Here is a 16093-nt window from a genome sequence, read left to right on the forward strand (position 1 = left end):
CTGCTAAGGGAGGGACAAAGGGGAACCCACAAGGAGCCTTTTCCATGGCAGCCAGCTATGTTTTACAGACAGGGAACAGTGGTTGGGACAGGTTGCTGACTTCATTTATCAATGAGGACAGTTACACCTCGGACTCCAGGTGTGAAAAGCTGACAGACCTTAGTTGAACACTGTGACTCCTGAGCTACCACTGTGCTCTTCAAGTTCACAGCCTCCCCACTTCAAAATATCTCAGGATCTTGTAAACAAGAATGTTCAAAATGCAATACAATGTGATTGAAATCTGGAAAGCTAGATTGGAAAGCGAGTGACAGCTGCTGTCAACAGCTGATCCTGGATTACATTTAACCTCTTTTTCATCCAAGAAAGTTCCAAAAAACTTTGTAATTCAATTATGTTCATAAATCTATTAAATCTTGCAAGTGAATTCTAGATTCCATTGTATTAAGTTATTAAATTTACCTATTTGATTTAAAAAGATGAACCAAATGAAAAACCATGGACACTTAACTAGTATCTGCCACTTACTTGCTGTGTGGTCTTGTGCAAGTTTGAAATATTAAAAAATGAAGCAGGGGTAAAAATACCTCCATTTCACATCTCCCTTAGATGTATTCTGCTATATTTTCAAAATCTTTATAAAGGCTTAAACACTTCTGTATTTTTAGGTGAATAACTTTAGATAAAAAGTTTTAAATGCCGCAGAAATAAGACAAAAATATAATATGCAAGTGATGAAATCAATGTATAGGTAAACTGCACATCCTAATGAGGAACTAAGGAATCCAAAACATTTTGTGATACTACAAAAGTTATTTATTCACTATACACAGAACATGTCCCCTATAAAATGTACATGTAAATCACTAAAAAGTATAATTTGGTGAACATTTTCTCAATTACAGAACATACTAAATCAGTTGGGAATTAACAGCTCTCTGTCTGCCTCAAAATAATCTTTAATTATAGCACCCAGAGTCTCCTTTACATCTGATGCAAAGTTAAATACTTATTTTGGGGATTGTTGCCTAATGTGTTTGAGGAGGCAGAGTTAACAATTAAATATAACTCTAGTATATTACAGTCACTGCACAATAAATCAGTTTATTACAGATTAAAACAAATCATTTTTTCATTATCTGTATTAATGGGATGCAAACAAATACTGGATACTTTTAAATGGCAAATAACCACAAAATTGCTTCTTGATAGTATATTGGATTTTATAATTACATAGGATATAAATGGTGTAAAATATTGTTATAATACACCTCAAACAAGACAATGAGGCCACACTGTTATGATTCACTAGATTGTGCTCAGTAGACATTTATTGAATAAGTGAGTTTTACCTGTTTTTCTCCCCAATTACCCAGTACAATTTTGGGGCATACTAAGGGCTCAGTAAATGTTTGCTGTATATACTGACTAGGAAGGAGGTGAGAAGAGATGGACCCTCTTAGCTGGATGTCAAGTATCATAATTGGAATTTACGAGGGAGCGTGTTTAAGGAAGATGTAAACCACATATGGCATACAAGGAAACTCAGATGCCAACAAAGCAAAGCATTAGCAGAAAACACTGGCACTGGAATAATAAACAAAGGCAAGATTTCCCAATAGCAAAAATAGAACTGACTTTTTTAAGAGATAACCAAGTTTATATTGGACCATACCTTTTCTCACCCAATTCACTTTGAGACAGACCAATAGAGGCACTGTAAGAGACTATGGCTGTCTTCCTTGATATTCAGACATCCTGGTTTCCAATAATTTAACATGGACCTGTTACCCACGAATCAGTATAAACCTATTCAGATTTAGGGATTAGTTTCCACAAGTACAAAGTTGAATTTCCTTTTATTTGTCCTAAAATGCTTACTTTCAAACTTGAAGGGACTTCAAATATTCCATGTAGTTTCCATAACATTCTTTTATCTTTTCAGACCAGAGTCAAAATATTCGTACAGTATTCATACTGCAGCACCTTCCACCCACCCTTTGGTCGCTTGAACTGCCCTTCTTTGGTTCTTTTTCCGCTTTCTCAGATCTTTCTTGAAGTGTAGTAAGCAGAACTGTACTGGGTATTCCAGCTGCAGTTTGGTCTTAAATAAAAGAAGGATGTTTGTCAGTTTGGTTTTTCTTTATTCTTCTCTGTGGTATACAGGATTTTGTTAGTTGAACTGGATGTAGCAGCTTACAGGGCCAAATTCTCAAGAGAATAGTATAATAGTTCCCAGGCCTTTTTCCTGGGTTGTAACTTAAGAGCTCACACTCTATGTAGCACCTTTCCTTTCTTAAGCATTATCTGTCATTATTCTTCTTGTTTACTTGGCTTCAAAAAAAAAAAAAAAGGCAGAGAGATCTTAAGTAAAAAGAGAGGTGAACTGTCAGCTCTCACTTGAGTCTTGATATGTTCTACTCCAATGCTGGGTTGTGCCAGACACAGTACATACTCAGTAATTATGCACCTATGTAACCCAACATTAAAGCCCTCTATAAGGATCCTCCAGTATCAGGAGGATCCCTATCATGGGTTCAACTATAAAATAGTCCCTTTGAAGCCATGTTAAACATGTCACTTTAGAAATAACATAAAGTTCTCAAGAAAGTCTAAAAATAAGTGACACATCAGGCCTTCTAATTCTGTATGGACTGAGAACAATTTCCATGGGTTATTTCCTCAATCTACTCTATTTATAGTCCACTAAAAAAAAAAAAAATCATCTAAGGATCAGGCCTGAGCTCAAATCCTGGATCTGCCTTTTATAGCTTTTCCTTTGTGCCTCAGTTTATCATCTGTGACATGGAGAAAATAAAAGTATCTTTCTTACAGGGTTCATGATAAGTAAATGAATTAATACATAAAACTTTAGAACAGTGTCTGGCACATCATAATAAATATCAGCTATACTTGTTTTCATTATAAAGCTAGAACTCAGACCACAAAACACCTAAACCAGTTCCCCACAGTGATTATCACTTAACATTAAGTGCTCACCAACACTGAACGCAAAAATATATTAAATCATGCCATAAACATAAGGCCCAATCCATCTTGTTCAGGATGGGGAAGAGTAGGATTATTGGTCCATCTAATAAAGAAAATATAAACTTAAAAATCTGACTCAAATTTCATTTTAATGCATATCTTAAAACAAGTAACCTAAGTTATTTAACCCGAGGGGTTTAATATGCAATCATGAAACAACTTTGAACTTACACAGGAAATGTTAAGCACTATGTAAAAGACGTACCTTTCTGGCAAGTTCTATCATTTCCAAAGTAAGAGCTGTGCCTAGTGCAACGCTGATTTAAAATGCTCCTAAATCTACAAAGAGCTGTTTCCACTGTTATTTTAGAATCTCATTCAAAACTATAATAATTCCAGTTAATCATTATTTCCTTCATTTTGTTTTTATTATAGCATGTTTGCTTAATTTACAGCAAGCAGAAAATAAGCTGGGTCTTGTTTTGATCCAAACATTGATGTTTTAAAGGTTGTACACAATATTTGTTAAAAAGAACATATAAAAATACCTTTTTAGAAGCTTCTATAAGAAAGAAAATACAAAGTTTAACCCCACAACTTTCCTCTTTGCTAGAACTGCGAACTACTGCTACAGTTTTAAATAGACTTTTTGTTTAAACTATACATCCAGGAAAATCTAAAAAAATTAAAGAAACGTGCATATAAATGATTGCATAGCAGAACATGAACATTAACTGCAAACAGTAAAGAAATGAGTTAGAAATACTATCAAATATACAAAGGTTCTAGAATCAATCCTTGAAACACATTCCACAAACAGTATTTAAAAACCACCTTTTGTTCTTTACAGGCAAGGCCTAGATCTCTAAAACCGAAACTGAAAAAAGTAATCCTCTAAAAGGGATAGTTTCCCCACAACATTTCTTACTTATGCCTGTAAGCAAGCAATCTAAAATTTTAAAGATGCTAGCTTTTACTCTGAAATGAGACTGGACATATCAAGTCACTTTTTATTGCCCCCACATGATATCACAGAGAGATGTTAGAAATTTTTATAAAGAGTAGGGTATTATTCTCTTGTTTTTATCAGGTACTATACTGATAATCAATCATAAACTCAAAGAGATGTGACTTTCTTGAAATTAATTTTTTCCAAAGTTATTTTAAATCTCATGGCACCAGAGAATCACTTAGAATGGGAGTGTTGTTTTTTAACTTGCCTCACGTTAAACTGAGGTGTGAAGAACAAGCTTCCTTCATAAAGAGATGGGCACATTTTGATACAAATGCACACACCAAGTGCTTTAAGCATCAAAATTCAGTCCTCTTACACTATGCACACTCACAAACAAATCCTCCTTTGAAACACTTTACTTGCTTTTAACAGCAGTAAGAAAACTATGCAATATTATGGTCAACAACGCTCCTTAAAGTAACTACATAAGAGCTTTCTTTTCCCCTTAAAATTATTTCTGCCACCATCAACCTGCCCAAATTTTAAGGTGAGTTTTTCCGACGTTTGTATGGTTCCAAATCTTCATAGAAACCAGGAAAGTGAAGGCTCCTTGTTTCAAACAATCTGCCTGAAAATGCTACTTAACCCACTTGTCATGTTCCAAGACAGTGGGGGTTAACAGAAGAACTACTCCACACTGTGCCATAAACTATCATCACGGGCCTAGACATCTGGACAAGACAAAAAGGTCCACCCTGAACCTAAATGTGTCTGGTCGTCAGTGTTTACTGTGGCTACAACTTCACTTTTTTTCATTCTATCTTATTAGCAAGCTACATTTCTAGGTTAACAGTTCTACCAAATATGGATATGAAAGTTTATTTTTAATAAGACAATGTTGCAAATTATGGTCAACCAACATCTTTTCACCAATACTTCAAGCATAAAAAATGAGAATCTTTACAAAAATATACAGAGACACCACGAATTGGTAGCTGCCCATAACATTAAACAAACTGGACTCTTAAGAGTGGCTTCTCAACAGCATATCATTTTAATTATAACCATTGCCTGGTACAGGGAAAACTGACAAGTGTTTTTTAAGCATCATTGCAACATTGTATTCCTGATAATTTAAGTAAACCAAACTATGAGTAAATGAATGATACATGCCTAAAAATATCATGGTTTATACTATCAGTGGCCACTGGACTTAGGACTAGTCCAAGACCTTGACCTAGATTTTGACCTAGACCTAGACTGTGATCTTGACTGAGATTTGGATCTAGGTGGTTCTTTTTTCCTTGATTCCTTTTCATATCTTGAGCCAGACTTATAATGTGTTTTGGAATCTGTTTTAGAGGTGCCTCTAGTTTTGGTGTGAGATGCAGACCTAGAACGTGATTTAGCCTTCATTTCTTTCTTGGGCTGGGACTTGGACCGTGATCTTGAATTGGATTTAGATCTTGAAAAAGATCGATTTCGGTGTTTGAATCTTTCAAAACAGAGGAGAAATACAATTAGAGTAAAAATTAGATTCTATATTAATCAAATTTGTTTTTAGAGCAAAAGTTCACTCTGAAATTGAAAAATGTATAAAGTCTTTTTCAAAGCAAAGTTATTTACCTATCATTGTCGGAATGGCTTCTGCTACGCCGTGGTCTTCCAGTCGGTCTACTGCTAAAAAGTACATCAGAAAAAGCAAACAGTGACACATGTCTATTTATAAGTTTCTAATTCAAAAAGTGAACCATAAAACTTTTAAAAATAAAGTAGTAAAAATATTTTAAGTCTCAATGCAGCATACAATATACATAATTAAAAAGTATACAAAAAGATAAAAAAAACAAAAGACTAACAAAGGTTTTCTAACAGATCACTGTGGTACACATCACTTACTTTCTAGGACTATAAGATCTTCTATAGTTGTAATCGAAGGACCGACTCCTGGATCTTCTTCTGTCATAACTTCGGCTTCTAGAACGTCTGTATCTGTCATAATCATCATAGCGCGAAGAACTATACACATTCCTCCCTTCCTTGGCTTTCATCTGATTTGGAGCTATGAAACAGAGAAGGGAAATATTTACAAACATTAAAAATGTAGTATTTAAGCCTTCAAATTATAGGATAATTTCCTGTATCACTTTCCCTTTTGCCCCCAAATCTTTGTCAAGGCTAACTGTGAATATCCTGGAAAAGGTATTTATTTTCAAGCAAGGCTATTAGGAGATGGTTTTATGTTAAAAATGATACTCTCAAATATCTCAATTTTTTTTCCCCCAAAGACCTCTCACATCTAGTTTGTTGTCCAAAATAAGCCAACTACTTCAACATCAGGAAAATATTTTTAAAATTCCAAATTAAAACACAAATGACTTTTGAACCACATGCTAATTTGGAACAATCTCACCATAGTTTCCATTCATCTGGAACACAATTAACAATGACAAAATACTTAATGGTGGCCTATGAACAATATGCAGTGTCAAAATGCAACAACATACATTTAGTTACATAGTTCTGAGAAACCATGACAAAGAAAACTAACACTTGCTGAATGCCTTGGTGGTGGTTTAGTCACTAAGTTGTGTCCGACTCTTGCGACCCCATGGACTGTGGCCCCCCAGGCTCCTCTGTCCATGGGATTCTCCAGGCAAGAATACTGGAGTAGGTTGCCATTTCCTTCTCCAGGGGATCTTCCTGACCCAGGAATCGAACCCGGGTCTCCTGCACTGCAGGCAGATTCTTTACCAACTGAGCTATGAGGGAAGCTGAACGCCTTAGACATACCCATATCCTTGGACAGGCCTCAATCCGTTCATTAGCCTCATTTGATCCTATGAAGCAGATTTACGTGTACTTTACGTATGTGTGTATGAAGGTATAAATAATACAGTGACTACCCAGGAACCTATCATCCGACCCAAGAACTAGAGAATTACCAATAGCTTGTATCTACCTAAGTGATCCTCTCTTGAGTAACTATTTTAATCTCTATCTTTTACTATCTTGCTTAAGGTAACGTAAAGGTTAAGACAGAATTTAAACCCAGGTCCATCTGACTGCAAAGCCTGTACTTCTGCCTTACTGGCATGCGGCCAACACCTGGTGTAATGCCTGCATTAACAAAAATCAAGTACTAATAACAGCATCTATTCTAGGTTTAATCTAGATACTCTTTCCCAGTCTGTCAACTTCTACAGCCACCTACATAATTAATCAGTATACCATGATGAAGGGAAATGGCTCAAAAGAACCAGAACTTTACAAATTTTATTCCTTTCGATTACACAATCAATATATTAAACATGCCCTAACTGATAATAATGATCCACTTTCTTAAGAGTCCAAACATACTTCAGGGATTCTGATCAATGCATTCTAAATCCTTATCTCTACCTTGAAATTCTGCAAAGTATTCAAAAATTCCCCCAAACTATCGTTTTCGGTTTGAACAGATAAGACATATTGCACAAGTATTTCCAAGAAGCATTCTCAAAACAGTGTCTAAGTATGATGTGTTTTACATGTATTAGACATAAGAGTCCTGATACTTACTCTTTCGATCCCCCTGTGCAAACTGTATTTCAATTTGGCGTCCACAAATCCACTTTCTGTCCAAATTATGTAAAGCATCTTCAGCATCACGAACATCCTCAAATGTGCTAAATGTTAAGGGGCTTGGGAAGTTTTGCAAACTTTGATAATGAATGAGTTCAGTTGGTAAGTCTGGAACAATTTGCAATCTCTCAACATTATTCTAGAAAATCAAGACCCCACTAACTAGTTGGTTGATTCAGCTATAAACACTTCATCGTATTAAAGCACTTGTGCTAAGTTTGAAAACGCATGTGAATGAATACATATTATAAAGTTATAATTGATATAAAGTCTGTTATAGCTGAACTACCAAGTAATCCCATCAGGATTTTCCTGTTTTAAGAATTTTACAGAAAAATACAAAATAGAAAAACAAATGCCAATTTTATGTTGTATGCCAAAACAAAAATTTCTTAAAACCAAAACTGTTTTTCGTATTTTTGTTTCAAATGAAAAAAAAAAAAATGCCAATAGTTCTTGTGGAAGCAAGCGGAATATACAAGAAATGAAAGCATTAACCTCAAATTAATCTTGCTATTTTTTCAGACATATCTAACCGATTATTTCACGTAGCTGTCTTACCATATACCACACTGAGAAGACTGATATACTAGCCACTTGCAGTTATCAAGACAGAATCAAGCAATACTAAAGACATCACTATACCAGAAGCACATTACATCCATGCAGACTATAAAAGTATGCTGTCAAGAAATTATAGACCATTTCTAAAGATTCCTGGACTAGAAAGCCCTTACCATGACACTAAACATAAAGCTTCCCATGAGGAAATGGGTTTGGGACTGGTTTTCAATTTGAGAATTTCAAGATAATACTTACAAGCCCAAAGCAGGAATTGCTGGTACCCAGCTTTTGATCTGAGAGGCCAAGTTGCTTGTTCTCCCCAGTCAATGTAAGCTTTACAAAATTCTTCTGGCCAAATGTAGTTCCTTTCCTAAAACCACCATTCTAATAGAAGCCAAGCACATATTGAGAGCAGTGTTTAAAGGAAAGCTTCTCAAGTGGACCTAGGCTAGGTCTGTGTGTGGATTTTCATTCTGTACTAAAATTCACTGTTCTAACTTGTCCATTTCTATTTCTTAAATTTGAGAGCAGCGCAGATCTTAAGTGCTGATTAAAAACATCCCAAAGTGATATAGTCCCTTCAAGACTGATATTAATATTCTCTTACTCCAGAGACTAAAAGGTTTGTCTCACTTTATTTGCTATTTTTTATTCTGAAAGGACTTAAGGACCACAGCAGGGTCCCAGTTCTCTTTTCCTGAGGCTATTATGTGTAGTGAAGGAGAGATTTTCTCAAGTCTTAAATCATGAGGCTTTCATCATGAAAAGACAAAGGTTCAAGGAAGTTTACAGCCTGGAATACTATAACCAAATACTCCTCCAAGTTAATGCAGTTGGGCTCTAAAGTAATTGAAAAGAACAAGTCCATTTAATGGTATACTACTTTGAGACAAAATAAAGGATTTAGACCATGAAGCATAAAAATTATTAATGAGAGCCAATCACCATCTGAGGCTACCCTCAAAAACAGAACCCTGGGTTGGATGAACCACGGTAAGGCTCTACCTTACCGGTTAAGAGATGGTTAGTTGGGAATGGGGTCAGATAAAAAAGAAAACGACAGCAAAGGCAAATATTCTGATGCCAGTTATGGAGAAATTTATACTCAAGGTCCAAGGTCTTTGCAAAATCATGATACCCATTTTTAACTATTTTAAGACCATAGAAAGATTTTATATATATATAAAAAGCTATAATTTGCCTTGAGGTTCCTTTGAATAACTACTCCTCTGGCTCAAGTATCACATACTCCTGAGTCAAACTGCTGATCCTGGTTCCCAGGCCACCCCCAAACCAGATAAAATCAGGTCAACACTCTAAGCCAGAATGCACTGCTACTTAAAACAAACAAACAAAAAAAACAAGCCAGATATAGCTCTTATCCTGTCTGTAACAGAGCTTTGCAACCAATTCTCACAACTGTCCTTGAGCAGAGGCCCTGTAGGAGTCGCAGCTTTGGGCATTTCCCCTAAGCCACTCTAGAACTCTAAGTTTCCAGAGAATCGCTGAATGTAAGCAGTAAGAATTTAAGTACACAGCCCAAACTTTTGCTGTCACAAGATGATCTCACAGAAGGAAATAATGTCACTAGAGACTCTGGGCCAGGGAACAATTTCCCATAGATCCTGATTAGTGCTTATAGCAAGGATAAGGCTTTCTGCAGCCATTCTGGGACAACTGATCATATGTGCTAAAAAGCATTCAGGGCCACTAGGTCTCACAGAACTAAGCTTTAGATATTAGAAGAACGTGTGTGCCACTAGCATTCCCTTTAAAAATCTATAAATAGATAGTATCCCTAGTGGACATGACCTTCTAAGACCACCAGAGCAGTTTCTAAGTAATCCCCAGTCCATGCACCTGTGTCTCCTTTCAGCATGCCTCTGTGGAGTCCGTTTGACTCCAGAACCTCATGCTACTCCAAGAGCTCTGCCTGCCACCCTATGGCACCTTACCACCTGGTCCAAAACAGAAATATGCTGAATTTAAGCTTAACAACATTACATCCTGGTACACTTTAACTTGACAAGCTGAGAGAGAGTGCATTTATACAAGACCACATCACAACATCAAAAGCCCACAAAATCAAGTTACAGGTTTTGTCCCTAGACCAAACCGGAAAAATTTGAAAATTAACTGCTTACAAAACATTAGGGAAAAAAAAAAAAAGAAAAAAACAGAAAAAAAAAAACACAAAAAACAAGGAAAATAGTTATTCTGTAGGATACATCAGGTATGACTCCTTTAATCTTGGCCATCATTCAACTTCATCTTGACCTTTAACTCTTTAAGTGCTTGTCAGAAGGACTTGTCATGAGATGCTTGGCCAAATATGACAGATGGCTTTATCTTTAACTTTGAAAAACAACCTTTTCCCCCTTTTGTAGATAAAGCGAGGCTTTGTCTCCCATTAGGCTTGTCCTTCTTCCAGCTTTTCTTTATATTTTCTTTTCCCAAACTCTCCCTTCTCTTCAAGCCTGATCCTTAAGAGGTCTTTGGCTTGTCTACTTGCCTTAAGTGTTGAACTCTACTCTAAAGGTTCTTTCATGCTTTCTCTTTGGGGTCGCCATTAACTGTACAGCTTTACATTCTCTGAGGTAACAACAGAGGACAGCAAATTAGGGGACAATATTAAAGAAGCTTACCTCATTGTTATTATACAATTTGTTTTTGATCAAGTGATTCAAATTAACAAACAAGAATACCAAACTTTAATTGCTAAGCACAAGAACATATTAACCTTTAATTTGAGTTACATTAGAGGTGGTAGAGTGTATTCAAATTTAAATCACATTATAATTGATTTGAGTTTCAGCAGCATGAATGGGAATTTAAATATTTTACTCTTTTTGGATTAACTTTAAGAAATAGTAAGAACAATGTGAGTCAGAATTAATTTAGAAAAAAATTGAAGACAAAACATTAGAGGCCCAAAAAAAAAAAAAAAAAAAAAAACACAACCCCACCAAAAAAACTACTTTTTAGATGTTACCTCTTACAAAAACTTGAATTTCAAACTTCAACACCCCTCACTAATCAGCCATCTGAAGAAAGGATATTGAACATATGCAAATCCTCTTGGACGGCGAGTGTAGAAATCAAGTGGAACATACACATCAACTATAGGACCATAACGACCAAATTCCCGACGTAAATCTTCAGACCTAAAAACATCATAAAAAGACGCCAAATTTTTATGTTCACTCTTTTAATAGTTTCTTTGTAAGAAATAGGTTTCTTTCTGTACTATTTTAAATAATGAAAGGGATGTGCTATGTTCCTGGGTGACCTGAAACAAACAGGGAGAGCCAACTGTAAAAATACACAACATGTATCTTTTTGAGAAAGGACAGCCAGAATCCATGATTTTGGAACATAATAAACGAGCTGGTAATAAAACCTACTAGTGTTTTACATCAATAAGAAAACAAGACATTTAAGGAAACCTGATTACAACTTAATCTTCACTGCTTTTATCCACAGCCTTCATAACTTTTCATAAAAAGTATAGTTAACATTAAATTGTATATAAGTATTGTTAATTAAAAAAAAAAGTTTTAAAGCAACTCCAGTATTCTGAAAAATATCAAGCACTTTTTTTAGCCCCAAATTTTAGCGAAAGGGTTACACACTTAATAACAGGTAAATACGGTCTGAAAATTAAAAGACAAATATATAAAATTTCTCAATAAATGTCAATATGACATAAAGGGGAAAATTTCCTAGAAGCTAGAGTAAATTACTATTGCTTACTTTCCCTACTTAAAAGTTAAGACAGAAAAATCACACAAGGCTACCAAAATGGTGTGTGTGTAGAGTGGTTACTTGTGAAACCGTAAATCTGGTAACATTTCTTCCAAAAAATTCTGACCGCAACTCCATGCAATTAAGGGAATTGGCGAGAACAAAGGGGCGGTCCAGATTAATCCAATTTAGCTATCAACGCCCTAATGGTAGAAGCTTCCTAAACCTCTGTTTTCAAAGGGTGATGGGCATTTCCCGGAAAAGGGGAAGGACTATTTCGTACCGTCTCGCTGGGAGAATTTTTTTTTTATCTCTAATCTCAACATCCCTTTTCTCCAAACATCTCCAACACCAAAAGAAAAAAATAAAAAAGGGACAAATATAACACAGCAAAAAGGGTAGCAAATGCTACGCCACACTCCCCCTCGCCCCGATCCCGTTATTCTACTGCAAAGAAATTTTAACTAAAAAAAAAAAAAAAAACTTGTGGGCCGAGGGGGCGTGCACCCCAAAGAACGTTAACTTCAAATCAATGGGGAGCTGATGATCGGCGGAGACCCGAGACTGGAACCGAAGAGAGGAAGCGGGGAGGAAGGCTCCCCCCGATCTGCGGAGGGGGAGGGGGCCGAAACCCGCGCCACGCGGGCCGCGCTCCCGCGTCCGCCTGGGAGGATCAGCGGCCGCCGCCCTCGCTCCCACGCGGCGGTTGAGCCCGCGGCGCGGCCTAGTTCGGGCCCGAAAGCCCGCGCTGTACGCGCCATCTTCACCCCTTCCCCTCCCCCCGACCCAGGCCCCATGCGTCGCCGCACCGGTCTTCCCCGACCGCCTGCGGCCTCCCCTGTACATACCTGGTATCGTCGGCCACGTTCCTCACGAAGAGAGACGTGTTGGGGGGGCGCAGGTACCGGGACATGACGCCGGCGTTGAGTCTCCGCAGGGACACTAACGGGCTCAGCAAACCGTCCGCAGCTTCGGCGCCGGATCCTCCACAGACACACACACAGCCAGAGGGCTCCGCTACAGCGACCGCCTCTTCTCGCGAGACTTCACTCCCGTCCCCCCACCCCCTCCCCTCCTACCTGGGCTCCACGCCGGGACCTGCAACGGTTCTTTCCCGCGAGATCACTAGGCGTGCGCCTGCGCACACGGGCGGCCGGAGTACGTGCCGCAGCCTCGGTCTCATTCATTGGCTTCTTGAGCTACCTCCCCCTTTGCCCGCAGCCCGCTCTTTCTTTCTTTAAGGCTTTATTTTCCCGCCTTTTCCTGCCTTGCGTCGCTTTCCCCTCTCCTTCAGCCGCCCCGTAAGTCAGGAAGCAGATGTTTTAACTTGTGCGCCGTACTGTACAGTCGTTACAAACTGGACAGAATTTTAAATGTTATAATTCGGAGAGACAGGCCTTTTTTTCCTGTCTGGTCCACGTTATGTCCTCCTGGCTTTCATTAGATCGCTGACCTGCAAGAGAAGAACTTACGGCCTCCCTGGTATTAGTGTGAGAGGGAAGGAGGTGTGTGTCCTTGCAGAGAGATCGGCCTGCCTCTCCAGTGCTTTCGGCCGGCTCACTCCCTGAGCGCCTTTGCCCAGGTGGCCCCTAGCCACCACCATTCTTGGTCGTTTTCCCTCCTCTTATCCACACGGTTTCCTCCCCATGAAAGGCTGTTCCTACCAGAATGGGACGCAAGCCTCACATCTTAGTTGCCATTGTCATCTACACCATCTCTGTTGCTAACAGCTTCCTGAGTGTGCTTTGTTCCTGTATTGCAGTGTTTCTGCAACTTTTTGGTCTCAGAACTTCACGCTCTTTAACATTATGGGAAGACTCCAAAGAGGTTTGTTTATGTGGGTCGTGAAAGTGAAAGTTGCTCAGTCGTGTCTGACTCTTTGCGACCCTGAATTTTCCAGGCCAAAATACTGGAGTGGGTAGCCTTTCCCTTCTCCAGGGGATCTTCCCAACCCAGGGATGGAACCCAGGTCTTCCATATTGCAGGTGGATTCTTTACAAGCTGAGCCACAAAGGGAAGCCCAAGAATATTGGAGTGGGTAGCCTATCCCTTCTCTGGCGGATCTTCCCGACGCAGGAAATGGAACCGGCGTCTCCTGCATTGCAGGCAGATTCTTTACCAACTGAACTCTCAGGGAAGACATGTGGGTTATAGCTATTAATATTTACTGAACTTAGAACTTAAAATGGAGAAAGTTTTGACACAACACACGAGCACATATCCCACCATCCTTCATCACATATCTTGTAGCCTCTGGGGAACTGCAATTGTGAGAGACTGGACATGAAAGGGCTTCCCTGGTGGCTCAAATGGTAAAGAATGCGCCTGCAATGCGGGAGACCTGGGTTCCATCCCTGGGTTGGGAAGATCCCCTGGAGAAGGGAATGGCAGCCCACTCCAGTATTCTTGCCTGAAGAAACCCATAGAGAGGAGCCTGGCGGGCTACAGTCCATGGGCTCACAAAGAGTTGGACACAACTGAGCGACTTTCACATCTACTTGTTACCAACGTATGTATTCCTAGGTGGACCAGCAGTAAAGAATCTGCCTGCCAGTGCAGGTGATGCAAGAGATGAGGGTTCCATCCTTGGGTATGGAAGATCCCCTGAAGAAGGAAATGGCAGCCCATTGCCCTGTTCTTGCCTGGAAAAGTCCCATAGACAGAGGAATCTGACAGGCTACAGTCCCTGGGGTTGCAAATAGTTGGAGGCGACTGAGCATGTGGGCCACAGACAGGAAAAAGGCAAATGATGTTTAGTATAGTTTTGACCTTGGAAACTCCTTGGAAAGGATTCTGGGGACACTTCCCAGACCACACTTTGAGAATCATTCCTTGCCCTGATACACTCAACGTTTAGAGATGAGGGGCCATCTATTAGAATGCTTCTGGCATGTAGCACATTGCCAAGCAGATCGCAGTGACTTGAGAACTATTTAATTAAATGAGCTTTTATTTTACAAAAGGCAAAAAAACCATTTTTACATCAGTCAGCATCAGCATCCATAGCAATTGATTTGACATGAATGGTGATAGTCTGTTGGTCTCTGTTTCAGAAACATTGTTTTGCTACTTTTATGTTTTCTAAAAAGCTTTGGACACTTACTTTACTGAAACATGTAATTATTATGTATTATATGTCAGACATTGTATTAGATACTGTAAATTTAGTGGTAAAAATCAGGGAGCTTATGTTTCCATAAAAAACAAGCTGCTGCTGCTGCTGCGTCACTTCAGTCGTGTCCAACTCTGTGTGACCCCATAGACGTCAGCCCACGAGGCTCCCCCGTCCCTGGGATTCTCCAGGCAAGAACACTGGGGTGGGTTGCCATTTCCTTCTCCAATGCAGGAAAGTGAAAAGTGAGAATGAAGTTGCTCAGTCGTGTCTGACTCCCAGTGACTCCAAGGACTGCAGCCTACCAGGCTCCTCTGTCCATGGGATTTTCCAGGCAAGAGTACTGGAGTGGGTTGCCATTGCCTTCTCCAAAAAAACAAGCTAGTCAACAAATAATGGCAGATCTGTGATATAAAAGAGATAGTAATGTGAGTTAAAAGAAGAAAAGCCCTTTTAAAAAAAAAAGAGTTGCTGAACAAGTGTCTTCCCACTCCCCACTTCCAAAGCTAAGCACTTTTTAGTGGCTAGAAAACAGACTCCAGTAAATTACCTTCAATAATGAGGGAACTGGACTTTCCTGGTGGCTCAGGGATTAAAAAAAAAAAAAAAACCCACTTGCCAAGTTTCCATCCCTGGGTCAGGAAGATTCCCTGGAGAAGGACATGGCAACCCACTCCAATATTCTTGCCTGGGAAATCCCATGGACAGAGGAGCCTGGTGGGTTACCATCCACGAGGTTGCAGAGAGTGGGATACAACTTAGCCACTAAACAACAACGAGGACATTAACACATGTGGATAAATGTTTAGAACAGTCTGATGCATAGTGAGGGCTCTATAAATGTTAATGGGATGGCTACATAATTTGTGGGACTCAGGGAAGATTGAAAATGTTCAAAAATTAACATGACAATGGCAGCCCTCTAAGCCAAGGGCAAGGTGGTTCCGAATGTGGGCTCCCGTGCAACTGCCCAGGTGCCATGGCCACTGAAGCCTGCCCTGAATGTTAGCAATTACTATTGTTACTCCTAATGCCTTGAGAAATAATAGGAGCCAGTTAATATAATAATAGGAGCAAATATTTACTGACTAGCATCACTTTCT

At 39.0% G+C, this 16093-nt stretch overlaps 1 protein-coding gene across 4 annotated transcripts; it reads right to left on the bottom strand.

The window, feature by feature from the left end:
- Window positions 1-793: 793 nt before the first annotated feature.
- Window positions 794-12872, bottom strand: SRSF10 (serine and arginine rich splicing factor 10). 4 transcript variants are annotated; one of them, XM_086328401.1, is made up of 7 exons: window positions 12727-12872; window positions 11194-11298; window positions 7508-7611; window positions 5846-6008; window positions 5573-5626; window positions 5340-5441; window positions 794-2104 (listed from the first exon to the last, which is right to left on the bottom strand). In XM_086328401.1, the coding sequence occupies exons 1-7, from the start codon at window positions 12789-12791 to the stop codon at window positions 2044-2046; spliced, it is 654 nt and encodes a 217-aa protein (XP_086184527.1). In that variant the 5' UTR covers window positions 12792-12872; the 3' UTR covers window positions 794-2043. The 4 variants fall into 4 exon arrangements, with proteins under 4 accessions (XP_086184527.1, XP_086184525.1, XP_086184526.1 ...); XM_086328399.1 differs by adding an exon at window positions 10363-10726 and having other exon boundaries at window positions 794-5441; window positions 5573-5623; window positions 7508-7604; window positions 11127-11298; XM_086328400.1 differs by lacking the exon at window positions 5340-5441 and adding an exon at window positions 10363-10726 and having other exon boundaries at window positions 794-2334; window positions 7508-7604; window positions 11127-11298.
- Window positions 12873-16093: the final 3221 nt, after the last annotated feature.

This window comes from Bos grunniens, chromosome 2 (assembly GCF_055505025.1).
Source record: "Bos grunniens cultivar Pamir isolate PY7600 chromosome 2, Bosgru_T2T1.0, whole genome shotgun sequence".
NCBI lineage: Eukaryota > Metazoa > Chordata > Mammalia > Artiodactyla > Bovidae > Bos > Bos grunniens.

What these genes read in the sequence shown, in the direction of transcription:
- SRSF10 (XM_086328401.1), bottom strand. Translation starts at nt 12,791, where the DNA reads ATGTCCCGGTACCTGCGCCCCCCCAACACGTCTCTCTTCGTGAGGAAC. An exon ending in AACGTGGCCGACGATACCAG is followed by an intron (nt 11,299 to 12,726) that starts GTATGTACAGGG and finishes TGATGTTTTTAG; the next exon opens with GTCTGAAGATTTACGTCGGG. An exon ending in TGCACAGGGGGATCGAAAGA is followed by an intron (nt 6,009 to 7,507) that starts GTAAGTATCAGG and finishes TCTGTTTCATAG; the next exon opens with CTCCAAATCAGATGAAAGCC.